General features: G+C 35.2%; 2 protein-coding genes across 3 annotated transcripts; one reads left to right on the top strand and one right to left on the bottom strand.

Annotated features, from left to right (window-relative positions):
- The first annotated feature begins 55 nt into the window (after window positions 1-55).
- Window positions 56-21,100, top strand: LOC122513978 (lateral signaling target protein 2 homolog). Of its 2 annotated transcripts, XM_043630545.1 has the most exons (5): window positions 56-4,149; window positions 5,553-5,841; window positions 8,616-8,926; window positions 18,812-19,111; window positions 19,429-21,100. In XM_043630545.1, exons 1-5 carry the CDS (start codon window positions 3,699-3,701, stop codon window positions 19,506-19,508), a joined length of 1,431 nt encoding a protein of 476 aa, XP_043486480.1. In that variant the 5' UTR covers window positions 56-3,698; the 3' UTR covers window positions 19,509-21,100. The 2 variants fall into 2 exon arrangements, with proteins under 2 accessions (XP_043486480.1, XP_043486479.1); XM_043630544.1 differs by lacking the exon at window positions 18,812-19,111 and having other exon boundaries at window positions 66-4,149.
- Window positions 21,101-26,000: 4,900 nt separating this feature from the next.
- LOC122513920 (facilitated trehalose transporter Tret1-like) lies at window positions 26,001-27,546 on the bottom strand. The gene is made up of 2 exons (XM_043630454.1): window positions 27,478-27,546; window positions 26,001-27,379 (listed from the first exon to the last, which is right to left on the bottom strand). The coding sequence occupies exons 1-2, from the start codon at window positions 27,527-27,529 to the stop codon at window positions 26,001-26,003; spliced, it is 1,431 nt and encodes a 476-aa protein (XP_043486389.1). The 5' UTR covers window positions 27,530-27,546.
- Between the last annotated feature and the right edge of the window lie 105 nt (window positions 27,547-27,651).

Consider the following 27,651-nt stretch of genomic DNA (forward strand, 5'->3'; position numbering starts at 1 on the left):
GGAGTGGAAGTGAACGCATCCCTGCCAGAACGACTACCTGCCCACCACCACCAGCCTGTCTGCTACACGACGCTACTATTCTCCCCAGTATTCTGCCGATCTCTAGCACTCGCGCACGCAACACAAACCCCTTCGTCGTGACGTGTAAACGGCCCTTACTTTCATTTCTTTTTCAAATTTATATTAATATATAATAAGAACAATAATAGTCCGTACGTGCGACTCACAAAAACTTAGAATATAACTTTGTTTTTCTGCGACAACCGTGTAGAATTTTATAACGTGCGTTTCTAATATCATTCATCAAACTCTCGTTTAAATCATACCCTTTCTCTCTCTCTCTCTTTCTCTCTTCTCTCTTTCTTTCTTTCTCTCTCTCTCTCTCTCTCTCTATCCTTTTTCCTCTCCCTCTTTTTTTCCAATTTTCCTTCAATTCCACGCATACTTGGAACAAATTCTTACGCGATACCCGAAAATATATAATAAAAAAAGCGCGTGTGAGAGGCTTAGTCGAACCGCAGTGACATTCCGAGAAACCCTTCGAAAAATTCTCGCGGCCGGACAGAGGAGCCAGGACACTCGCGTGAATCTACTCTTTTGCCCTACTACGATACCTTGTCCCCCTTCTCGCCCTTTCTTTCTCTCTCTCTCTCCCTCTCCTAACCTTTTTCTATTCACGAGCTACTGGACACCCCGTGACATCTGCGCTAACTGCAATGTGTACAACGACTTTTGGGCTAGCTCAACCTGCGAGCTTTCAACCCGTCGAAATCAAATTACCTTTACGTCTTCCCCTAACTTTCTCTATCTATTGCTATCTATTTTACATTATTTATCATTTCGTTCCATTTTTGTCTACGCTTTGTCTTTCTTTTATTCTATAATACCTTAAACATTGTTTGATACCTCAATACAAGCGAGTTTGGAAAGTTTGTATCGAGATCGATGAACTCGTGACACTTCTGTATGCATCTATCTCTCTCTTTCTCTCTTTCTCTCTCTCTCTCTCCCCCTCTCTCTCTTTCTATCCAATTATCACCAATAGGAGAGGCTCCTTAAATTTCGAGCCAAGAAGAAGATAAACCTACTCGGACATCAACTGAATTTTTTAAAATAACGGGATACTACCATCTCCGAGAAGATATTTCTTAGAAAAAATAAACCGGAGAGATCAACCCTTCTTCTTTTTTATTTTTTTTAACGAGTACCTTACCATCATCGTCATTCCTCGAAGAGAAGAAGAAGAAGAAGAAGAAGAAGAGGAGGAGGAGGAGAAGGAAGATATACATTTTTCGGATTTTCGACGAATCGTCAATGGCCTGTGGAAGAACAACAACAAAAATAAAATAATATTCGTTCCCGTTTTGTTCTACGATCTTTTTTTTGTCCCTTTTGTCTCTCATGAACGAAGAAGAAGAAGAAGAAGGAGAATAGGCGAATAATAAGAGCAACCGCGACGCTTTATTGGAGTTTCTTCTTCTGTTCATCCTCGTTCACCCCCCACCACCCCACCTTATCTTTATTTTCGATTTAAAAGTCTCCTTTCATCTTGACAAGCAGTATCAGCCTGGTTTGATTTATGAGCAGTGTAATCGATGAGGACACAATACTATCCTGTTGCGCTTTACATGCGATAAGAAAGGAAGAAAGAAAGAAAGGAAAAAAAAGAGGACAAGGAGTGTGAGTGAATCTTCAGAAGGAAAAGGAAAAAAAAAGAAAAAAGCAGCAACAGCAGCAACAGCAACAGCAGCAGCAGCAGCAGTTCGCGAGTAAAACGCATCAATCACCGAGAAAGTTTAGGAAGGAACGTGAGATGAATCAAACTGTTGTCGTCTCCCACGCTTCGAGGATATTTTTTTCTCGGCCTTTGGTAAAACAATTCGATAGTGGAAGTAACGACACGGCTAGGAGGAAAAGATAGTTCGAACTCTATCGAGGAATTTATATCTTGGAAGGTTTGACACAATATTATCTCGGCATATAATTATCAGTCATATAAATATTGAATTAGCCGAGAATAGTAACGAAGGAATGATTGAAAAATAATCCAAAATTGATTTGGTATAATACGATATAATAATACAAATAATCGTGAAGTATCGGCTGCTGTGGTGTATTATTTTAGTCAAGGTTACAACAGCTGTGTTGGTTTAGGGTGGTGGCTTCCCTCGGCCCTTGCCTCAGAGACACGACGACCAGAAAGATTAAGGGAATAAGGAGGAGAAAGGGAGAATTAAGAGGTGTTGTCTCTCTCGGCCGGGTTCAGCTAGTCGACACACGGTGAAGGTGGTATGGCTAGGAATCCCCTAGGAAGGAGGAACGAGGTCGTTAGCTGCTACGCGAGAGAGAGACCAGGAAGGGTCGAGGGAAGTTGGCCGGGCAAAAACAACCTAACACACCGACGTCTCCTCTCGGCGCAAGCTTATAATCCTTCTCGTTCCCTCGTACAATTCAATTTTTAATCTTCTCTTGGTCTCCTCTTATTCGATACACCTTGACATATGGTGGTGTCCTGTGGGGGGATGATATGATAGTCGATAAAAAAACAAGAGAAAACAAAAAGAACGAGAAAATATCCGATATTCGAGATACCCCTCCCCCCGCACCCCGCCTCCCCCCGCCTCCACCACCCCCAGAGTTCCTACAATCGTTTGCTTGACGAGCTTTTAAAGAATTTATGATTCCGGTTGGTAGTATTTCTCTGGCCGATAATTGAAAAACCGAAGGTCGTACCTTAACTTTTATCCACAGTTTTTGAAACCACGAGGAATTATCGTTTGAAACGTTTCACGGGGGGAAAGAAACAAATCTAACACGAATTTATCGACAACGGTACTAACGAAACTCCCCGAAAAATTGTCTTTTGCGAAAAAAAAAATGTTCTTCTTCTCCTATCTTCCTAATTTTTGTCTCTTGGTTCGTTCAAACTTGATTCTCTCCGAGTAGAGAGATAAAAAAGGAAGACAACAAAAAAAAACAAATAGAGAAAAGGAGAAAATGATGAAGCTCGTATCGAACGTTACGCGCTCGAGTTGAGTTTGAGCACAGGCCAAATGGTCCGATTCTTCCCTAGCGAGGTTATCATCGATTAAATTCGTTTGGGGTAGAAAAAAAAGAAAAAGGGAGTAACGCGAAAGGTTATCTCGGCAAAAATCGATTCCGATCATCATGGGAATGGAAATTCGTAGCTCGTCACTGCCGCTAATCAAATCCTGCGGCCGAGGAGAATACGAGGATTTGGAAAACGCGTTGTGCACGATCGTACGAGCGATTCTTACGATCAGATAATATCGTTTGAGGGGTTGTTCGCTTAAACGTAACCAGAAAAATTAAGAGGGAACGACGTAGAGATTATCATTATCTGTCGTTAGAAAGACAAAAAGAAGAAACCTCTCGCCTATTTGTTGTTTATTTTTATCGAGGGACATGAGGGAAGAACAAACGTATCGGAGTATAATCAAATGGTCTTGATTATCGAGGAACTTAATCCCGACCATAATCGTGGGATACCGTAATTGTTCCCGTATAACTGTGACCATTTAGAAAATGAACCTTGTTTCGAGTACGGATCGAGGAGAGACGAGATGAAAATAATAGGATCGAAAGGGGGAATTGGGATAGTAGTACGTTGATGAGAAAGCAGTGAAAAAAAGCATCGTGGGAGGGGAAAGCGTAATGCACCAAGTTTAGCCGAAGAGATGACGGTTATGCCGTCGACTTCTGATGTCGCTGACAAGGCAGTCTCAACAAACGATGGTAGCGGCGGCGTGGAGGTGGCACGTCTCGAAGCCGTCCTCGCAGCATTGGTGGAAACAAAGGTGGAGGCGATGAAGGCATCCTCGACGATCGGTAAACGTTCGGGGAGTGCACCGACCACTCCGCGTCGTCCAAGATTGACCTCGACTTCCACGGCCTCCTCGTCGTTGAACCATCCCCACCACCATCATCATCATCACCATCATCATCAACGTCATCAACAACAATATCATCACCATCATCATCATGAAAATAGAAGGAAGAGTCATTACCATCATCATCATCATCATCATCACCATCATCATCATCAACGTCGCAGACGACACGATTCTGCTCCCTGCGATTACATCGACGATTCGATGAATCGTCATCAACAACACAAATCCCATCACGGTGAGTATTATTTATTTTCATTGAAACTAATTCAAATGTCTTCGTTTGATTTTCGATCTATTTACGCGTATTTTTGACGGAGAAAAGAGCTTCTAAAATCCATACGGGACGCAAACAAACAAACAAATGCTTTGTAGTAACGTTCAACGATCAATTTGAGAACTCTATTATTCAAGAAGCTTGGCTATTTGACTCCAAGAGAAATCCAAACGTAAGCGTTCGAGACGTTTTCCTTGAAAATAAAAGTCAATGGATAAACAAGAATAGCTCGTAAGAAAGTTCGAGGACCCAGTACTGTGAACTTCTTCGGTAAGAATATCGAGCTGTAGTATTGAGTAACAAGTTTGTTTTAAAAATAAGCCAAGCGAAAACTTATACGAGTGTTTAAACTTTATTCAAAGGAAAGAGTATTCTTATAATTAACATTGCGATACTAATGGATATTAAAATGATCATTAAATTATATTACAAAAGTTATATTTTAAACATACCTTCGAATATTTTCGATCATTGTATTATTCATTTTTATTTGAAAAGTTAACGCGACGAAACTATATTTCTTTCTCTCTGGCGAGATAGAACGATGAGGGAGACTCGTCAGTAGCAAAGTAAACCAATTGCATGAAATTTACATGCGTATCCTATGCGAGAAGCCAACTATGAAGTTGATATTCGATCGTGCAACCACTTCGTTAACTTATCCAACCCTCTGGTTATTCGATATCCTTGGCGAAATTTTGCGGATAAACTTAGTTTCAAAAGGAAGCTAATATTTTTCTTTCTTTAACCCCCCTCCCCCTTCTGCTCTTCCTTTCATTACGTATAACACGTTTTAATCAACGTTTTATTCGCACTTTATTAAACATTATGTCGAACGATAACCAAGGATGTAAATAAGCCGAATGATAATTAACGAAAATTAATTAACGACACTGACACAATGAAATTCGGTTAATTAGAAATAACTATAATAGATTTGGATATCGATTGCTTGTTATTTCTATTTTTATTTAACGCGTCTAATCGATTTTAATTAACGCTTAATTCGATCCTGTTCAATTGAAATGTGAGTTCAATATAAACGAGTATTAATGCTTGATTGGCTGTCCTGCGTGTGTCCTTTGTATTCCGCGCGAACGAGATAAATCGATAAGAACATTCGGGCCATCGAAATTTTCGGATAAAATCAGTTGTGTCCCTCCACCCTTTCTCTCACCCTTTTTTGCCGATCTTCGCAATCGAAGATGATAATTTCGATGAGACGAAAGGAAGAAGAAAAAAAAATGAAAAATGACAAAAGAAAAGATAGAAAAGAAAAAGTAAGAAGAGAGATCGAAAGATTGGGTCAATTGTTCTTTTTGTATGTTATATGTGTGTGTGTTTGTGTGCGCGTGTACTTTTAGGTAAAGGAAGAAGAAGAGCTTCGGAGAGTCCACGAAGTTCACGGAAAAAACGTAGACATTCTTCTAAGAGTCCTCGTCTACTACAAAGTAACCTGACGGATATTCAAGGTGGTCTCGAAGGTGGTCTCGAAGCTGGTCTCGAAGCTCGTCTCGAACTACTCGACATCAACGGGGAACAAGATTTGGCATTGATAAACTTTGAAAGGACAAGAGAGGCTCTTAGCGACTCCTGCGAGTATCCGCGACTGCACCGAAGTGCCTGCAACTTTTCCCAAAGCACAGCTCAATTGTAAGTCTTAGAAAAAAAAAAAAAAAAAAAAAAGAAAAAAAAACACACATTTGCTCCTTCCATTTAGTTTCTTTTTTACCTTAGACGGGGTTCTTAAGAAAAAAAAAAAAAAAAAAAAAAAAAAAAAAACAAAAGAAAAACCCTCAGTTAATGTAGCTCTTTGCACGTTGTGTTTGTGTATGTATTTTTCATTCAAGTTAAGTCAACGAACACGATGCACACTCGCCATTTTAATGACTCTCAAAGTTTCCTAAAAATATAAAATAAACAGATTCTATATTTTTTCGTTTACATTAAGCTATCATCATTTTCTTCATCTTCTTCTTCTTCTACTTCTTCTTTCTATAGTCTACTTTAAATAGAAATTTCCTACGAAAACAAAAAATGTTTTATCAAAAGTGGGTCATGCGTGATAGTTCATGATGTTCATCTTCTTCTTCGCAGTTATGATGTATCGTTCGAGAAAGAAGAAAGATTGAACGAATTCTCGAATAAAATAGGAATGAACCAATGTTGAACTGTGTAATGAAACTACGCCGGTTGGAAATAGGTAAACAGCTGCTAGGTTTAGGGGTAGAAGAGAATGGAGGAAGGTATTCTCGTAGGGGTGGTCCAATGATGATGTTTTCCCTTACCTTCTTCATCATCATCATCATCATCATCATCATCATCATCATCATCATCGGAATTTCGATCTTCTTTCTACGACGCTTTTTATCCGTGAAATCCTGTATTCTAACTTTTATCTATCGGTAGAAAGAGAGAGAGAGAGATAGTAGCATGTTGTAACCTTTATACCCGTGACGTATGCGAGCAAACGCCCCGAACGCTGAGCTATTCTTCGTTGTCCGACTCAATTTTAAACCGAATCACTCGCCGTCTCTCTCTCTCTCTCTCTCTCTCTCCCCTGTTAAAAGCGCTTTGATGTAGAAACTCCCGGTTTACAATCTATTTTTCTTTCGTTCTTATTTTTCCTTTTTTTCTTTTATTAAGTACAGTCAAAGCAATAAAACGGACGGACGGATAAACGAACGAAATGAAATTTATTTTTCGAAGTTCGATAAAACATTTATTGCACCCGAAGAGTCGATTCTTTTTCTTCACCCCCCCCACCCCTGTTATCTTTCCGATTCTATCCTTTCTTTGATTAAATTTCAATTGTTTATAAGATTTCTTTGTTTCCCCGCGGTAATTAATTACAGTATCCAATTTTCATCGAGTTTTGTCGATGGACCCGGCAAATGTTTTTATCGAAAAGAAAGTAATTTTTGTATTACGACGGTTATCATTGGTATTACGTTTAACGCTTGCGTAGAAAATCGATGAAGTTCCTCAGAAAATTATGCAAAGTACAGTTGGAAAGCTTAAGGTAGAAAATACTAGCTGGCCTCTATTTCTTTGTCTGACTTAACGTCGACCCGTACCACTTGACGTAGTTTCTAAAGTAGCGATTCTTAACCCTAGGCATTGTCGACGAAGTCAAATCTGGGTCGGGTGAACATTTGTGGTATCAGGACAAATTTCAACTTTGTATAATCGATTCTTTTATTTTGTCTCCACTTCTTCTCCTTTTATTTTTTTTTTTTTAATTTTATTTATTTATTTATTTCTTTATTCTACTTTCAGGAATATTTTATTAATTACGAATGACAACGCGCAAATGAAGATAATCTATCTTTTCGCTCGCATTTATCAATCGTATTTATGTTTTATTCAAATTTTTCATCTTTCTTTTCCGTTAGGAAAAAAAGATCGTTATCCGGATTTAGTTTTATATCGTTACTTGTAGTATATATATATATATATCACGGTATAGTAAAATCGAATAATAATGCATGATTTGTCGTGTAGGGGGAGAAAAACGTTGCGCTTGATAACGTACGTCATCGCTTACGACGATGAGAATTATAGTTTTTAAAGCGCATCGTGACCTTTACATGCCTGCTCATACTAAACTCGAACAGCTAAGCTATGTACAACGTCAAACGATTATTATACATGCGACTTGCATAAAGCTCGTTGTCATTCGTAATGGAATACAAGGGAACGACGGATTCAGTTGGAAAGAGATAGTTTGCTCTTATGTTAAATGGTAAATTTAACAATTTCGAACAGACGTAACTCGTTGGAATGACATAAATATCTGAGGATCATCATAACGCATCCATCACAGTTGAATGATATTCCAGAAATAGAATAGATGTTATGAAGTCGAAGATCAGATCGTTTAGAAAATCTCGTACCGCTGCTAAATATAACTTTCCAACGTTCCAAAGCTAACAGATCATTCGATTCCTCCTTCTCGTCTACTCGAACGACAGGAATAAACATTAACTTGTCAGATTTGCCGTACAATGCAGTCCCATTTTGATCGATAGAGGTACTCCTACAATCACATATACATACATACACACACATATATACTTACACCGTGGTCTTACATTTTCTTTAGTCGTTAACAATAAGAACGAACACGTTGGCGAATAACAGAAATGACTTATCGTTTCTCGTTGTCGAGAATGCTCGAGAAAATGGGCAAGTTTTAATTAAAAGGATGTAAAGGGGAATCTTCTCCGGGAAAAGCTTCTCTATTTCAACCGGTTTGAATATCGAAGTTTTACGAAACACCCCGAGGTGGTGTATTATTATATTCGAATATACGATATTTGATAAGAAACTTACGACGATTCAACTTTCCTGGCAGAAAACTTTTCGTTCGTTCGTTCGTTCGCTTTCGAATGTTGTATTTTTCACATCGGTAACTGTTTTCGCAGGAAGATTCATTACGACGAGGACGAGGATTATTTGGCGTTGAACATAGCCGACGATTTGGAAGAGGAGGAAACATTGAGCGGTCCTGAACAAATTCAGGAACCACGAGAGACTTATCATAGGCCGAGAAAAAAGCGAAAACGAAAGCGACGAAGAATCGAGTCGGTTGAACCGGAAGAGGAAATAGTTGGTCCGGATGAACTACCACCTCGTGCCAGGTGGACTATTGTTGCCACGGCTTGCCTACTTTTGGCTATGTCCTTGCTTCTGGTCGGAGTCACCCTCAGAATGGCACCGATCATCGATGACATGGGTAAGCTTTATCCTAAATCACATCGTTCGATCTTCATTTTGTTTTTTTTTTTTTTTTTTTTTGTGGGAGGGGGTCATACGGATTCCGATTCGAACATGCGAAAGCTCTACGAATTTTTCATTCGATCAAATTACACGATTCATTCGAAAACCTCGTTTCGCTATATTATCGATGCTATCGATTTTGCATTTAAAATTCGTATTGTGCTTCGCGAATATGGAATAAATTTAATCTCGTCTGAAAGTTGTTGGTTCAGACTGAATTTCAAACTTTTCCCCGTCCAATCTAACTTATCCCAACGCTTCCAGTTTTGACATTACTCGAACTGTTCTACATTATCAACGCCTCATTTCCGGAATATCACAATTCTATTCCAGAGAAAAGGTACGACCATTGTCCCGAGATCTACGTCTTTTTTGGACTATGAACTTGAAGAAGAAAAAAAGATAGAGAAAGAGAAATAAAATGGTCCGTAAAGTAGAAATATCAAGAATCTATTTTTCTCTTATACAAAAGAAGGAAAAAGAGAAAAGAAAAGAAAGAAGAAAAAGAAAACATAGAGAGAGCTTCGGATTGGGAACACGAAGAAGAGGAATAAGTAAGAATTGATTTTAAAAGTATTCGGAAAATGCTCGGTCCGACATCGTAAAACATTGAAATCGTCCTCCCTGAGGGAAAACACCGAGATGCCAAGATGAAATTGCGAGCAGTGTCAATCTTTCAATACGAATTTTATCCTTGAAGGTTCTCGCGATTCGTCGATAGAGGAGACGACGCTTTTATTCGGTATCTGAACGAGGTAGCGACACCATCTACCGTCCGAATGGATTAGATATATTACCTACCTACCACCGAATGAATCAAGAATCAAGAAAAATCATATTTCGTTCCAAGTGATTCGAAGATTAAGAACGTTGCCAACGTCGTTGTAATCGATTTCATTGAACGAGCAAATTCAAGACAAAATTAACTCGACGAAACGATAGTTCTGATCCTAATTGAGTACCAACTTTCGTAACTCTTAAAGTGTTACCAAAAAAAAAAGAAAAAAACTCTAGACTATTATCAAAAAGAAAGAAAGAAAGCAAAACCGAAATATAAATGGAAGACAAAAAGGAATGGACTTTGTTAGCCAATTAACAGGCTTGTTCGTTCCGCTGCGCGATAAAATTATTTCTACAAAAACGTATATGGGAAGAGAACGGAGAGAAAGAAGAAAATAGTAAAAAAGTACAAAAATGGAATGAGAATTTGGTGCGAAAGTAGTAGCTGGCTAGCTAGCCAGCTACCATTTCGGTAGTTTTACATTGTGATTTCGGTATGTGCACGTAGACACATACACACGGATCCCAGGTACAAACGGCGTAGGTAGATGCACCGTATGCTGCTGCGAGCTTGAGAGCGCTCCACGCCTCTAAATTAAAGGCGCACGTCTGCGAATCCTCCAGTCGACCGTCGGATTTCCGTGGTAGAACCGCTTCGAAGTCGACACTCCTGTGCTTTTCTCATTTCTAAAACCTGTCCCGTTCCAACCACTTGCTTTCCTTTTCCTTCTCTCTCCCCTTCTCTCTCCCCCTCTCTCTCTATCTCTCTCTCTCTCTTTCCTTTTCTATCTGTCTATGTTTCTCTCTATTTCACTCTCACTCTTGTGCGGAAAGTGTCTACAAAGTGTGTCGAGTTCGATATCCTTCGTGTCATCGCGTCTAAACCCTTTGTCGTGCAAAGCAACAGAGCTTTTGTGAATTTCCACGATTTCTATTTTATCCTCGAGCACGTTCGCTTCTAAACGTGTGCGTGTGTGTTTGTGTGTTGTGTGTATGTGCGTTTGCCCGCGTGTACGTGTGTATTGTTTTATCTATTCTTTTATTTTACATGCAAGGATTATCATCTTTGAATAGAGAAGACTCAATTCGACAGGTAGCGAAGAGTAGCTTCGTTTTTGTCGTCGTTGTCGTTGTTGTTGTTGTTGTTGTTGTTGTTGTTTTTGTTTTTGTCGTTGGCGAGTGTATGTGCATTTTGTTGAAGAGACACGTGAAATGAGCGAAATGTTTAGTTGGATTTTCGAATTAAATATTTTCTCGACGTTACTCGTTGACTAACATTTTTTCAACGTTTCGTAATATACGAGGATGATCGTAGTTTTGTATTATTTTGATAGAAAATATTTAGTTTTGATGACGTCGAAAAAAAGAATGCATTTAGAAAGAGTATATCAAAAATTTCAGTCGTTTTCCGAGTGAAGTGCAATTCGGTGATACATAGCGCGATATCGCGCGAGAGAAATGCAGTTTCGACGAATGCATCGCATAGAGGAACGTAGAAAAATATTTAACCGTGGAATTAGTAAGGTGTATTACGTGTGGTTGTAAATTTGTTCGCGCGCGCGCGTATGTCTGTATACGCGTTAATGCTTTTTTTCTTTTTCCTATCGGAAAAATAATTTATCTGCTAGATAAAAATCTATTACTATAAACGTAAATGAACATTCTCTCCTTTCTCGTTCGTTAGTTTAAAAACGATTTTCTTCTATTTAATTATTCGTTTAATTATTATTAAGTTGCAAACACATTCCTATCTTTTTTCATTTTTCGTCTGTAATATTTGAATAGCATTAAAATTTATAATCAATGTTCCTTGGTAGTAGTTTTAGTATTAACAGTATCAAAAGCAGACGTTGTCCCAATTGATTTTCATTCCCCAAAGTAAGATCATTAATCTTTCCATGCATTTCAACTAGGTCTTCATAGTTCATGTGTCTTATACCCTAACAGGTGTTCTCTATGGAATAACATAAGTTACTTTAGATATTATTTGAATTATTTCTAAATTGATCGTTAAATATGTACATTTGTATATCCAGTAAGGAAAAAAAAAGTCAAAATTTCATTATTTTTCTAAGCGATTTTATTCGAGAAGATTAATATCGCGCGGCATAATAAATATCTTCGAAACTTTTCGTAGAGTTGAGTCTTACTGCGTTTCCGTAACATCTCTAATTATAGGAACTCTCTCGATATTCGAAAAGTAAAAATAGGAGTAAGTTGCCGAGTAAGGTAGGTCGGGTTCGTTACCTTTCTTTTTTTTTTTTTTTCTTTTAATTATCCCGCGAGTTTAAAAGTACCCGAATCTAATGTATCAAATAACTACGATAAAAGTAAAAAGAGAGAAGAGAGGGTTAGAGATAAATTCGACAGATAAAAACATTCACGAGAGAATCGAATCTTTCTGGTACGAATTCTCATCGTTGTTATCCGAAATTCGCGATCGTTGATTATTATTCCGCGAACGACTGATCATTTTCTTTTCTTTTCTTTTCTTTTTCTTTTTTATCATCAATTTCGTTGAATCCTTTTAAAAAAAAAAACGACAACACTATCTATCCAGCCAAAGTTCAATTCGATAATTGTCCGAATAGAACAAAGACACGACCCACTTCCGACAAAATTTTCATCGACGAGGGGTTCATTATTTTTCTGCTCGACATGACGTGTTCTCTCTCTCTCGATCCACACATTCTCATGTAGTACCAATCTAAAAATAAATCTGGAATTTTAAAGGCAACCCGCGAAATTTTTCTATACGTTTTCTTTAACTCGCGATTTGGTGCTTCTCGTAACCAGAAGAGAAAAAAAACAATCGGTCGAAAATCAGAGACAAAATTTGATCGTCCTTTTCCTTCGACAATGGTGGTGGTGGTAGTAGTATAGTTCTTTTTATATTTTCTTTTTTCTTTTTTTTTCTGTTTATTTATTCTCTCTCTACCTACGTCATACTTGGTAAAATTCGTATAACTTTTCTGTTTTACTTTTACAAAAGTTCGATTATAAAGCGTCCGAGTTCGTGGAAGAAAGTAGTTTCGTTGTCATCGGGCCCCAAACTCATGCCAACGAGCTCATATTTAACAGGAATAAGAATGAGAGAACTCGTTTGTTCGAAACGTTCCACTATAACACATTTCGGTATAATATTTCTTTATGTCTAGTGTCTGTTGTTAACAATGTTAAAATACTTTTATTTATAAGAAGAATCGGCTCGAATATACGAGAAGCAAGATCCGATTTTCTTTCCAATGCCTTTCAGTTTTTACGTTTGTCATTAAAAAGACGAATATAGATTGGTATCATCGTTCTTGACGTTTAACCGAATTACCAATGATACTTTCTACTTTTTGCACGTCTAACGTTGTTCGATAAAAATCCACGGTTACTTTGATCGGTCTCTCGAATTATTATTTCAAGTCCAATTTCTTCGAGAATAGTAGACGAAAGTAAGGAGAATATATAATCGTGACTCACTTTTAAATTTTAATCGATATTTTTTGCAACATCTCTGTGCTAAGGAATTATTTTCTATTAAATAACGAAAATTAAAAAAAGAAATAAGAATTATTTTCATAAAATTAGCATCATAAATGTAAACTTATTGAATTAGTAGGCAAGAAGATATTATTAAAACTCCTAATAAATTTCGAACAATAAAATTATTGTAACAGGATTAAGATTCGTTATCGGACTAATTTAATTTTTGCTAAATTAGCATAACGGGAAAATTTGTAGAGATTATTATTCATTAGAAAAAAGAAAAAAAAGATAAAAAAGAGATAAAAAATTAGTATCGCGTACAAAAGGAATTATAGCGTCGTAAAGATAATTTTATTAGACTAATAAGCGGAGAGATATATTTAGAACGTTTAAGCATTTTTCTTACTACAAAAAATGAGTTTATTTTATTGCCCATCTCATCCAAGTATGAATTCGCATAAGATAGTCTTTCTCGTTATCCTTAAAATTAAAACAAGTAAAAATACATGATTCATCTTTCCTAAGAGCTTTCATTTGTTGAATTTTTCATCACAGGTCAAGGAAAATTAATCGTTCCAATTGATCTCCCTTTCCTTTTAGATATTCGATACTTTTTATCATTTACGAGAGCTTACAATGGTCGGGTCGTCGTAGACCCCATATTTATTTTTAGTAAAGAGAGACAAATGTGTCATTTCAAATTCAATCCTATTAAAAGACTCGTTAACAATGTAAAAATTCCTTCTACTTGTTTAATTCATCTTTCATTGAAATTCTTTTCATCTATAGTGCATCACCAAATCGAATCCCTTGGAACAAGGACAACGATACATTAAACCGAATCCATCTATACAATCATTTATTTCATTCATGTTATTATATGAGATGAATCTAAATATACGTTTAAAATAAGTTCGTATTAATAAAATTGCATTTTCTTGTTTTCTTTCTTTTCTTATATATTCTCCCTCGTCGAAATAAAAGTCGAAAGAAGACAGTTTTATACGTATACGTTTATAAAAATAACAACCTGTTTATATCCTTCCTTGGCAGGCAGAAAATAGAACACCCGTGTGTCTATCATATTACTACTATTTTCCAATCTTCTTTTAATTCGAAGAAAGATCATCGAAAATATATCCTCTTCCTTTCTGTCACCGCATCAAATGCAAAATGCAATACTAACTGTGCAAGATTTTTCTTTTTATTTCTTTAACAAATCATACTTTGAAGACTGCTACTGGCATTTGAATTGTAAGAAAAAATATTCAATAATATTCAAATAATAATCAAAAATAAATTTTGTTGATTTAACATTTTTCTTCCGTAACCAAATAACAGATGATTCGTTTAAAATGACTGATGATCTTTCTGAAAACACTAGAATCAAGTAGTATAATCATTTTCAGTGAGACTCGAACGAACACCGTTTCTTAAGGTTTCTCTGAAATTCGATTTCCTAAAGGTAGAATCAATATATCCGATGAGAAAAATCGGAGCTCGTAGGAATAGGTGCAGCTGTTGCCAATGCAATTGGAAAATCGGTTGTGGTTTCGCTATAATATGGATTGGTGCACTTCCTTCTGCATTTCACGCGGTCATATCACCTGTTACGCTTGTCACTCGCTTTCCTCCATTTTCCGACATACATACCTTACTACGAATACTACTACTACTACTCATTATTATGCGAATGTCCTTATACCAGTTGAGAACTGGTATATGCTAATATTGGTAACGAGTACGCGAGTACTATCGATTATCAATATCTACAGGTCCCTTCGTAGATGAGATCAGGATGGATACACGTTAAACCACTTCCAAATTTCGACTTTCCCATCGTAGTCTACTTTTTTCTTTTTCTATTTCTTTTTTTTTTATGTTCATTAAAGTAGATAAATTCTTTTCTTTTTTATTTTGCTCCCTTTTTTTTTTTTTAATTTTTTTCAAAGCCCCTCGATTAAAGGTTTACCTTCGGAAAAATATTACCTCCTCGTACCACAAGGAATGGGTAAGCGAATATTCATTTTTTTTTTCATGATAAAACCCTTTAGAAAGCTCGTAGGGATAACAAGTTTCATGCAGAAAACGTTGAAAGTCGTGAACTATGGCTAATTTATTTCAACAGCGTATTTTGTTTCAAATACAAAATTTTCTCTTTCTCTCTCTCTCTCTCTGACTGCAATTTTTGTTCATTTTTGTTCTACGAACTAGGTGAACATTTTTCCTCCCCATGAGTTTAATTCGAACGCATCAGAGACAAATTTGTACCCAGTTTCCTACGTAAAACTGATTTAACTGCAATCGAATTAGCACCCATCTCTCTCTCTCTCTCTCTATTTATTGGTTTTTTTTTGTACATAAAGGAAATCGTTCAAACCAGTCATATCCTGAAAAATCGTGTTGTTTTTGGCCAAAATGCATTTTCATTTGAAATCTCAAACTTGTGATTTTTGCGGTATACTTCGCGTAATAAAAAAAGCTTTTACGACGAAAATCAACAATCTATATGACCTTCTGTTTCTTCTCACAAACTTTAAAATTACTCAAGATAATCTAATCTAGGATAGAATTTTCTAACACATCTCGTTCTACACGTATATAGAAAACATCAAAATCCATCATCAATCGAATCAATTAAATTGGACTTCCTCGGGGGGCTGCCAATTTCCTGGATCGAATGTGCTCACGTTAGAACATGCCAGGCAATGAAGCAAATCGTACGACTTGTGTGCCAAGGAAATTCAATTTCCGAAATTATACCTCGGTTCAGGAAATCGTCGTCTCCACCGTTCACCTGTTGTGCTAATACGAAAATGAAGATTTTCACGGTCAATGTCGAATAAGAAGATCGATACGATTCATTCGATCTTTATTATTCCAGGAATTTGTACAAATGATACAATCTAAATGAACAAAATTATTCATCAAATAATAAATATATCAAAGTGTCTAGCAATTTAAAAAAAATCATTACTTCTAACGTGAATTTATCCGTAACCTTGACGATGATCACTGATACTACATTTCTAGATGACAAATTTTCAGAGACAAAAATCAAATGAATATTAAATAGATTCGTTAAATAACATTCGGTCAATTTTCTTTTCTTTAATTTCGGTCGAATCATCATCATCTATCGGGGCTTGAGTTGTTGCAAACATTCGCCGAACTAAGGTATATATTTATCGACGTGCACGTAGAATGTGAGCGCGCGCACCATTATGCTGTCCGTGCATTATATACCGGCCCACGAGGGTTAGACACGCGCGCGCATATGCGCGTATACACACACACACGTAGAAATATACACACAAATACGTGGAAACGCGGTCGAGGCAAGAGAAGAGAGACATGGAAAACGGATCGGTGGCCTAGTAGATCCTAGTCGCTAAAAATACACGTCGCAATATACTCAAGGGTGACGTCTAACACCTAGACCTGACGTTTCAGCTCTTCTTACTCTCTGTATACATTCGTTTCTTCTTCTTCTTCTTCTTCTTCTTCTTCTTCTTCTACTTCCTCCTCCTCATTCTAACATCTGGAAAAGCGCAATCCTTTTCCAGCTAACTCAATGGCAGCCTTGTTATTCGGAAGTGCTTTTCCATCTTTACTTCCGCTTCTCGCCATTATCAACTCTTTGCGTTACCATTAGTGTGATTCATTCTCTCTTCCTTTCTCTCTCTCTCTCTTTCTCTCTCTCATGTCAGATTGTTTGTAGAGGAAGTTTGTTGTTACAAGAAATCTGGAACGTCACACCAGAACACGAATAACAAATCGTCGAGTTCGTTAAATACGAGTAGATATAATGCGAACACAATCAATCTATTGATCGAGCAAAGAAATCTCTTTCTTTTTTTTTTTCTCTTGTCGGGAAGATAATCGTTGAACATTTTAGTAAAGTAATGCATTCGTTTGATTAATCGTCTTCGCGTTCTCCTTCGTGACGTTTTAAGGAAAAGATTACAAAGCGTTAACATTTGAGCAACTTCAAAAATTCGTATTAAAAGACGCACGACGCGAACAGGTGTTACAATTAAATTTCTCGAATGAGGGATTCCAGTTAGAAATCATTTCACGTTTTATTAATATCTAACGAATCTAAAAGAGAGAAAGATAGCGAGAGAGAGGAGAAGGAAATGAGAGAAACGACGAATTCTAAAGAACATCTTTTCAAAGGGATTCGTCATAAAACTTCTAATTACCGACAGGACAAATCCAACGGCTGTGAGTATTAATAAAAATATTCTTTTCGAATAGTATTTCATTCGAGGATGATATTCTTGATACTTTGTATTTTTTTGACGGTAAATTTCATTAGATTAATTCTAGGGAATAGGTAAAATATTAATCGTTTCGAGTCCTGTGGGAAAAATGATTGAAAAAGAAAACAAAAAGTAACAAAAAAGTGGATACCATTGTACACGTTATCCTGCAAAATTGCTCGCATAGTCCGAATAACCTACATAATGTCTTTGGGTAGATCGGCTTTAATTCCCCTTTTTTTTTTACAACGATGCAAAAATAACTTTTTAAATATTTATTATGCGCTCTTCTCTCCTCCTCCTCCTCTTCCTCCTTTCTCTTTTCTATTCTATATTCTTTTTATTTTTATTTTTATTTATATAAATATTTGTTCCCCCCCAGAATCCTAAAAGAATTTCAGAAGTTGGATAACATTTTCGAGATGGCAAAGCATCGATGAGCTTGACGTAGCAAAAATAATCTCGTTAGAAATTTTCTTAGAAGATGAGCAAACGAACGAACGAACGCAACACCTATCCCATGATCCTGCTTTGTTAAAACACGTGATTCATCTTCAGAACGTAGAAAATAATCTTTCTCTCGTGATATATATTTTTTCTTATTAATTTTATTTCACAGCTCGAATAATAAATTAAAATTTGGTGATAGAATGAAACGGGACAATTGTTATTAAATTTATTCACATATTGTCTTTGTTTTTTCATAATACAAAAGAAGGGGTCCGAAAATGTTGTCGAGAATAAATTAAAAATGACTACTATGAAGCCGAGCGTTAAAGAAAATCATCGCGTAAGACGAGGATCAGCCGGTACGTATTCGGAGAGGGTAATTTTTTACGTGGACGATTTAACAGTGGAAAATTGTCAAAGCTCGACACCGGAGCTTTATTATCGTACGGAAAGCTCGGACAGTCCGTATCGATCGAATTCTGATTGCGTTCAGTTGGACGATCGTTCGGCCTTGTATCCGCCACCGGCACCGGACAATATCTGTTTAGAACTTGACGATCGTTTTGCCCTCTACACGCCAATAAAAGTTGAAAAAGCTCGTAGAAGCTCGAGTTGTTCGCAGTCCAATACTAAGAGACGTTCGTCCCACAATTTGGATGTTGAAACTCGTTCGAGTCGACGTTCCAGCGTTCAATCGGGTCGTTCAAGAGCCAATAGTTCTGGTAGACCAACTCCTTTAGGTAAAATAAAATCATTTTTTATCACGAAGAGAGTGAGGAAGATTTGCGAATGAACGACGACGATAATGATGATGATGATTATGATGATGATGATTATGATGATGATGATGATGATGATGATTCCTTCAGGAGATGGAAGAAGAGCTAGCGTATCGAAGAAAAACAGAACGCGAAGAAGTGGGACTACTAGACGAAAGGATTCCGTTCGACCTACCAAATTCGAGACCAAGGAAGCCGCGAGAAAAGTCCTCGAGGATGAACAAGATACCGAACAATCCAGACGTCATCGTAGAATAGCTATGATCGTTCTGGGAACGTTCTTGTTTCTACTGGCTGCCTCGGTCCTCGTAGTCGTGGTCACTTTGACTCATAGCTCCTTTCTCAGCCCTCCTACAGGACCTAAGGATTTAATAAAACATCGCGCTCAACGTAAATCACTGGAATACATTTTCAATTATATTTTATTATTAATCGATCTTCGTAGAGCTTTTGCATTTTTTCAACTTGAATTTTCTCATCCAAAAATTATTACACGAGAGTATACTATAGATAAGCAACACATTTTTTCCGTTCAGATCCTTTTTTTTCTCTCTCTTTTTGTATATTTTAAATTAACGAAAATATTGAAACGAGCATTTGACAAGTCGAGTTCTAGTTTAAAACAAACCAAAAACAAAATAACATCTCGAGAGATGTCTTTTACTTTGAATTCATTTTGGCGGTTGTAAACATTTGTATTGTTCCAGTTCGCAAAGAGAACGAAGAGCTGCTGAACTCTCTGAACAGGGACACCTTCGTGCCAGTTAATGCAACGGTGCCTCCCTAAGGGCAACGATTACCAAGATGAAGGATGTATCCTATTTAACTTTTCGAAGGTTTTGTAGCAAACCTACGCCACGTTTCCACGTGGAGATTTTATCGAAGAAGATACGTTCAAGATACGTATGGTGTGGTGTAATATTTTCAACGGCCGTAGGATTTCCTCGTTTCGAGAATTCGACCAATTCAAACGTTATATTCCTCGTTTCTTTTTTTTACTATAAATAAATTAAAAAAAAAAGAAAAACAAATGGAAAATCGTTAATAAAATTAATCTAAGATTTAATTAACGAAAGATCGCGACGATAAATGTTGATTAATTTGAATGACAGCAAACTAGTACTCTAATTAAATTCACCAAACTAGTCCCAATATTGGGATATTGTTTTATAAAAATTATGTTTATTAAAATTAATTTAAGATTTAATTAACGAAAGATCGCGACGATAAATGTTGATTAATTCGATTGATAACAAACTAGTACTCTAATTAAATTCACCAAACAAGTCCCAATATCGGGATATTGTTTTATAAAAATTATGTTTATTAAAATTAATCTAAGATTTAATTAACGAAAGATCGCGACTATGAGATTAGTCAATGTTGATTAATTCGATCGATAGCAAACTAGTATTCTAATTAAATTCACCAAACTAGTCCCAATATTGGGATATTGTTTTATAAAAATTATGTTTATTAAAATTAATCTAAGATTTAATTAACGAAAGATCGCGACGATAAATGTTGATTAATTCGATTGATAGCAAACTAGTATTCTAATTAAATTCACCAAACTAGTCCCAATATCGGGATATTGTTTTCAAAGTACTGTTCAAGTTTCACACCGTTAATTGGGACATAATCGATAGTTTAATAGTGCAATCCAGTGGAAAAGGAGGAAACTTCGGATTGGTCGATTTCACGAACTCGATGAAGGAATCAGCACAACGGAAATATATATTTATATAGAATATATATTTGAAGTTGTCGTTATTATTTATCGACGACGTTAAATGTTGTTCCTGTTAGAACTTAGACAGGAATCATTTGGCAGTAATTGACTACTGCTTGTTGTGATTTAAAACATTTTGGATCGTTATTGTTGTTGGTAGAACGAATGTCGCGTCTATGCCATTTTTCGAAATAACTTTTTTATTTCTCCCAAGAATAATCCACCCCTCGCGTGGATTTGTTTCTTTCTTTTCTTTTTCTAATAATCCTTTTGTTTAAAAAAAAAGATAAAATATAAAATAATTAAAAAAAAAGACACGACTCGACAATCGTTCGCATACCGAATGATGCCGACAACGAAGAGAAATAGTTTAAACAAAACGATTTCTAGTCAGAATGATCGCTGTTGAGAATCATTCGGAGATCAGATTAAGATCGAGCAAATTATATTTCGAATGAACGGACATTTGTTTATTATTTCCGATGAACAAAATGTTCAATCTCGATCCTTTTCTATGAGAATCCTTGAATGATTCATTATTTAATTAGAATTTTATCGATCAATTAGCTTCACTTACGACACATAGACAGCCATGTAAATACAATGTTCATTATTATCGAGAATTAAAGAATTATCGTAAGAATTACCAAAAAAAAAAAAGAATTAAGAAACAAAAAACATATATATATACTAGAGAGGAGAATAAAGAGCCAAAATTATTGTTGTCAATTGTTTGTATGATATAAAATTATTGTCTTTTAGAAGCGCATGATCGCGTCGTCGTACATAATATATTACGAGGTTTAAACACATTTATTATCAGGTATAACTATAGCAATTAAGAAAGTGATCGTTCGCGATCGAGTTGCAGCTAACTTTTTGTAAATGATTCGATTCATCGCAGGATCGACGAATCGATCGATCGATCTCGAGCTACAAAATTCATTGGATTTTTTATGACAACGGGTATGTACCGAAATAGAAAAAAAAAAAAAAAAGCAGAGAGAGACACACCCCCATAACTCGTAGATAATAATTTATAAAATTGACATCGCTTCTCTACTTTGCAAAACTCAGGAAAATTATTTACCACAGATAATTGTATTAATCGATCATTCATTCGTCTCTCTAAAATAAAATTAAAAAGCAAAACGAAGAAGAAAAAAAAAACAAAGAGATTTAACGTAAGGGAAAAGAAAACAAAGTAAGTGTGTACAGTTATTGGAATAAATGAAATTCTATGGGGGTCTCGACAATTTGCTCGAATCTCTGAAAAGTTGTATTCTTTGCCTCGCGCCAATAATCCTTATACGCGTCGATTGTAAATAAAAAAAAAAAAACAAATTGCTATTTGTTAAGAAGATATTCACGAAAATAGAAATATTTAATTTTTTGATTAACTGAAATACCAAGATTGTACGATTATACTCGACTGAACGATGGATCCTAATGGATTCATTGACATCGGATCAGTCATGTTAATTCATTGATCATAGTAATTTAGATTATGGGCGTTCGAAAGGAAGATTACGATAATCTATGAACGATAGATTTCTATGTTTTATTTTCTACCCATTATTATTAATCTAATCAAATTATTCTCGTAACGTTGACCTACCGATTCCAAAAAAAAAAGAAAAAACGAAACAAATTTCAAAAAAGTAATAAAAGTACACAGACATTTTTTTTTTCTTCTTTTTGTCTTCTTCGATGATCTTAAAAAAGTAAAAAACAACATTGTTAAAAAAATCTTTCCTAAATCCTCCTCCTCTTTTTATCTTTCCTTTCCAAGACTGTTCAGACTAAAAATACAAAATAACGAGCACTGTATTATCCTCAAACTTCGTTACTATAGTTAGTCTCATCAATTGATTGGCCTAACATGAAAAAAGAAAAGAGAAAAAAAAGAAAAAAAAAAAGGGAAAGAAAAGAAAATACGGTGAAAATAGAAATAAATGATAATACACATATGCAACGTACAATCATAACTTTGTACGAATTTTAAATGAAGAACTTTAACTTTCATTGAGGGTGTATTCACCGTAATAGCGACGTAGTGAGACTGCCTTCAATTTTCTCAAATTTGAACGTTCCATGTTAAACGTTAAAGCATGTAAAAAGAATAAACCAAAAAGTAAAAACAACAACAACAAATAAAAAAAGGATAAAGAAAGGAATAAAGAAAAGAATAGGCAAGAAAAAACCTCGTAAGCGCTACTTGGGGAAAAAAAAAAAGAACCTATTTGAAAGACATTAAAATCGGCTTCATATAATATAATTATAATAATAATAATAATAATAATAATAATGATAATATTAATTACAGTTAATGGTAACCAGTTAGTTATGATAATAGCGATAATTATAGTAATAATATTATTAAACACGATACTAAAAAATGAAGAACAAATAACAATAACAATAATAATAATAATAATAATAATATTAATAATAATGAACGATGACGATGATAAATGCTTTTACGTGAAATTATGGCAAGCGCGCGATTTTAAAAACGCGAGCACACTTTTTGAGAATAAAATTTCATGAGTGCACTCTGGCCTCTATGTCCGATTAACAATAAATCTTCTTCGATTAGAAGAAGGGATGAAAACTCGAGGATAGTAAAATCTTACGTTAGAATCTATTGCAATGAAAGAATATTCATATTTCACCGGAGAATATATTTATAAAATAGTATTATAGAAAATAAATGAATTTAAAAAAAAAAAAAACTGAAGAGAGTGTCCTATGAGAAATAAAAAGAACGCGATGTGGGTGTATGGAATGAAAGTATGCGTACGATGAGTAAAAAAAACTAAAAAGCAATGTTTTTTCTTGACAATCACAGTCCAGGGTTGAATGAACCGTTTGTTTGTTTGTTTCATATAAGTATACGTATGCGTGAGTCTGTGTGTGTGTGCGTGTGTGTTCAAAGTGATTTCGTGGAAACGTTTTTACGTCATTGAACATTGGAAAGAAAACTTAAAGAGAAAAGTAAAAAAGAAGAAACAAAAATAAAACAATGCGCGCACGCAAAAAACGCTTGTTTTAACCACGTTTCTTGATAAACATGATGAAACAAAACAAACACTATATAGCCAAATTCCGAGCTTCCTTCACTTTCGTCTTCCCATATCGAAATGATTATAATACTGTGCTTGATAAATATTCTACGCGTGTTAGAAGATAATGAAAAAATCTATTAGTAAATATTCACGTTGAGCAAATCAAAAAGAAATATTTTGCAACAATTTTTTCTGCTGTTTAAAATTTAACAAGGAAAAAAATACAAAGGCACCGAACTAAACTTTTTCAATTCAACTTTTAAACTCCGTTATTTTAGAACAAATTATTACCCTTTTTTATTTCGTTTCGCTATTAGTGACGACACTAATATTCAAATATATTTTATAAATATTTCTTTGGCAATTTTAACGAACGCTTTAAATAACGATTAAAATGAAATAAATACTTTCCGAAGGGTGGTACGTACCCAGTCACGAATGAAACGATAATTTAAATCTTATCGTATAAGGGCTGAATAAGATCAAAAAAACGATTCGCTCGAGTTAGAACAAGTTCCAGAGGCATAATGTAAACATAAATGAAACGATAAAATATAATAAAATGAAACGAGAAAAAAACTAAACGAGAAAATACGTCAAGAATTTTAATAATAACTTCGAATAAAAATTAAAAAAAAAGAAAAAGAATATAATAAAATAAAGAACAAACAAACAATGTGGTGTGTATAATAAAATGACGTTGCGAGATGTTAATGAGTGAAATATTACAAATATTTATGTTTCTATATTGTAATAACATTTATGTATAAGGGTTATTATAATGCAAGAATATAAATATTAATTGTCCAGTTGATGAAATCTTAAAGCTTTAGTTCCTGTACGAAAAAGAAACAAAAACAAAAAACAAAATTCCACCATAGGACGAGGAATAAGAAAGGGTAACGAACGAGAGAAGAATATTCGTCTAAGGTAAATATAATATTTATTAATTAACATTTGATTTTGTTAACGTAAATTGCAAACTTCTACATTGTAGAAAATACATTGTATAGAAATAGATTTTGTTGCTAGTCTTTTAAACCCTGCCTTAAAGGGACGTGTAGAGAGTCGTGCAATTGCGTGAACATATACGTGGCACTAAATTAAAAAATTATAAAAAGTGCCATCTACTATAAATCTTAAAGATGTTATATAGATATTGTTTTAAAGATAGTAGTTACAATAGGACACTTCGATATTTCGTTAGAATCATTTCGTTTCTAATTCTAATTATATACGTGTTTTCCTTTTTATTTCGGGCCAGTTATATTCGACGCTAAAGCATTGTTTGAGAAAACAAAAAAAAAATTAAAACTTAATTAATTACATCCTTTAAATGTATCTTTCACCCTGCCTAAAAGGGATAAAATAAGTTAGTCATGCTTCAGTGCTCGCCTAAATCCTTCTTGCATCAGGGCCATTGGCACGCGCATTTCTTTTTTTATCGATTTCATGCGTGCGATATATTTTCTTTAATAACGCTTAATAATAATCGTTATATAATCTTTGGTCGTTCATATTGCACCCTGCCTCAAAGGGATGAGAAGATGTTTTTATTAATCGTCTAACGTTCTCGCTTTTTCTCTGTCGTTCTATCGTTCTCGACTTTTTTTCTTTTTTTTTTTTTTTTCATGTAAATTCGAATAAATTTATCTTTTACTTTCGATTACGGAGAACGCAAGACGATAAATAAATATACTTTACGATTAATATTAATCTATCAGTCTCACTCACTTATTAAACCCTGCCTAAAAGGGACAAAAAGATGGTCATGCGCATTTGCTCTATTTAATGACGGGGGCCCAGCTAAACACACTGTTGAAATATTCCCTACTTTCTCAAAAAAATCGATAAACAATTTTGTCTTATATATTTCGATTTTTTTCAAAAAGTCGAGAATATTTCGAATTCCCATTATACACGGCCGAGATTGTCCAGATTTTATCGAAATATTCGAGTAAAACAAGTTTAGACTTTCTAAACTTGAATTTATAATTAGAAATTCATTCGATTTAATAACGTACTCGAGTTCGTGATGTTTAAACTTCCATAAATTGTTATTTTGACAATCTCGTAACTTCTATCGAAGCCGTTCTTTCGAATGGAATATAAGGGCCCTTAACTTAACAATTAATTACAAATCTAATATATATATTCTAAAAATACTAACAATTAAAACACGGATTTTCAAAATCGATCGATATTTCGTAACATTTTCTTGCAAATTTTTCTTCCCCTCTAATAAAAAAACAAATCGTAAAGTGAAAAGTTTCCATGTATGATTTTAAGCGATGGTCTAACCAAATAATTCAATTTTCACATGTTTACTTTGTTATCTTCCTCGTGAAGCTTATCTTATCAATTTTAAAATCGATCAAACGTAATGAATTACTAATTAATCGTATCGCGTAAATATTTGTGCCGAATTTTAATATGTGCGTGACCATCGACTTGTTTTTTTCTGTATTTTTAAAAAAACTTAATTTATGATGTTAATATAAACCTCCTGTTGTTTCTTTATTTTAGCATTAATTTTATTCTTATTGCAATTAAGTTCCTCCTGTATTTCCAACAAAGATTTTCCTTTTGTTTCCGGTACGAATAACATTATGAAAATGATACCAATAAAACTACTTACAGCGAACCATCCAAACGCGCTGTAAATTCCAACGGCATCGGATATAACTTGATAAAGCTTCGACACGATGAATGCCAAAAGTGAAGCCCAAATGTTCACCAAAGAGACAGTTTTACCTTTCACATTGGTTGGAAATAATTCGCCCAACATCATGTAGGGTAGTGGATTCAATCCCAACGCGATTATCAACTCGTAGAACATAACGGAAGCGTGAAGTACCCATCCGTATTCGGTGATGTCAATTAATAAATAAAATTTGAAAAAATAGAAAGCAGCAGTTATCGTTAATGAGACGCCAGCGAGTAAAGTGGTAATCAGAAGTAAGGGCCTTCTGCCAACTTTATCAACTAGAACAGCTGCACCTAACCCCGCGACCAATTGCAATAAACTCAAGACGATGACAGCAACCCCGGCAGAAAGACCATTCTCAGCTTCTTCGAGAATTTCCTGAGTATAGGACTCTATTGCGGCAATACCACTGAATTGTAGGATCAATTGAAGACCAAAACTGACCAAAATGGCTCGTCTATTTCCACGAGTATTGAAAAAGCTCCAATAGTGAATTTTATCGCTGAGATCTCGTATAACTGTCTTTTGCATTTGGTCCATGTCCTCTTCCAACTCTTCCTCCGTTGAATTTCGTTTGAGTTGTTTTAGACTTCTCATAGCTTTCTTTTGTTGGTTCTTCATTACTAAATAATAAGGTGACTCGGGCATCCATACGAATGATATAAAAAATGTAATTGATATGAGAATACAAGCGTACGATAGCATCTCGTAAGATACAAATGGGCCAATCACGTGAGCGTAAAGCTCACCAAATGTTACCATTAATTTTATAAACGATCCCAAAGATCCTCTGATCTCTTTATCCGCGATTTCACCGATATACATTGGACAGACAACGTAAACGATACCTTGACCAATTCCACTGATGAAACGAGAGGCATACAAAACGTAAGGATTCCAAGCAATAATAATCAAGATCCATCCAATGGTCAGAGGTAAAGCAGCTATCAATAAACTACTTTTCCGACCTAACCAATCCACAATAAATGCAGCTATGATATTACCCGGTATAGAACCTAACAAGTAGAAAGAAGCTATCCAAGAAGCATCATCCGACGTGATTTCTACGTGAGATTCCGGAGATTTTAATCTTGGTAATGTTGGTGATGTCCAACCGATGTGAGAGCCCGCCGATGCCAATGATAAGGTGGCTAGTGATACCAAAAATGACTTCACTTTTTGTTTTCAACAATTAGACTAATTGTAAATATAATTTTAAATAAGAGTGTATATAAGTCAAATTATTTACCTGTAATCGCTGCCAAATATTGAGACCATCTTTTAGCTCGCGATTTGTTCATCTCTTTTATTTCTTCTTTTTAAACGACTGAAAATAATCAATCGGATTTTATTTATAATCTTAAACAATAGGCTTCTTAAGAATATAATACCTTTTTAACAAATATGAATTTTTTTTTTATAC

This window comes from Polistes fuscatus, unplaced genomic scaffold (genome assembly GCF_010416935.1).
Source record: "Polistes fuscatus isolate 324 unplaced genomic scaffold, CU_Pfus_HIC Scaffold13, whole genome shotgun sequence".
Classification (NCBI taxonomy): domain Eukaryota; kingdom Metazoa; phylum Arthropoda; class Insecta; order Hymenoptera; family Vespidae; genus Polistes; species Polistes fuscatus.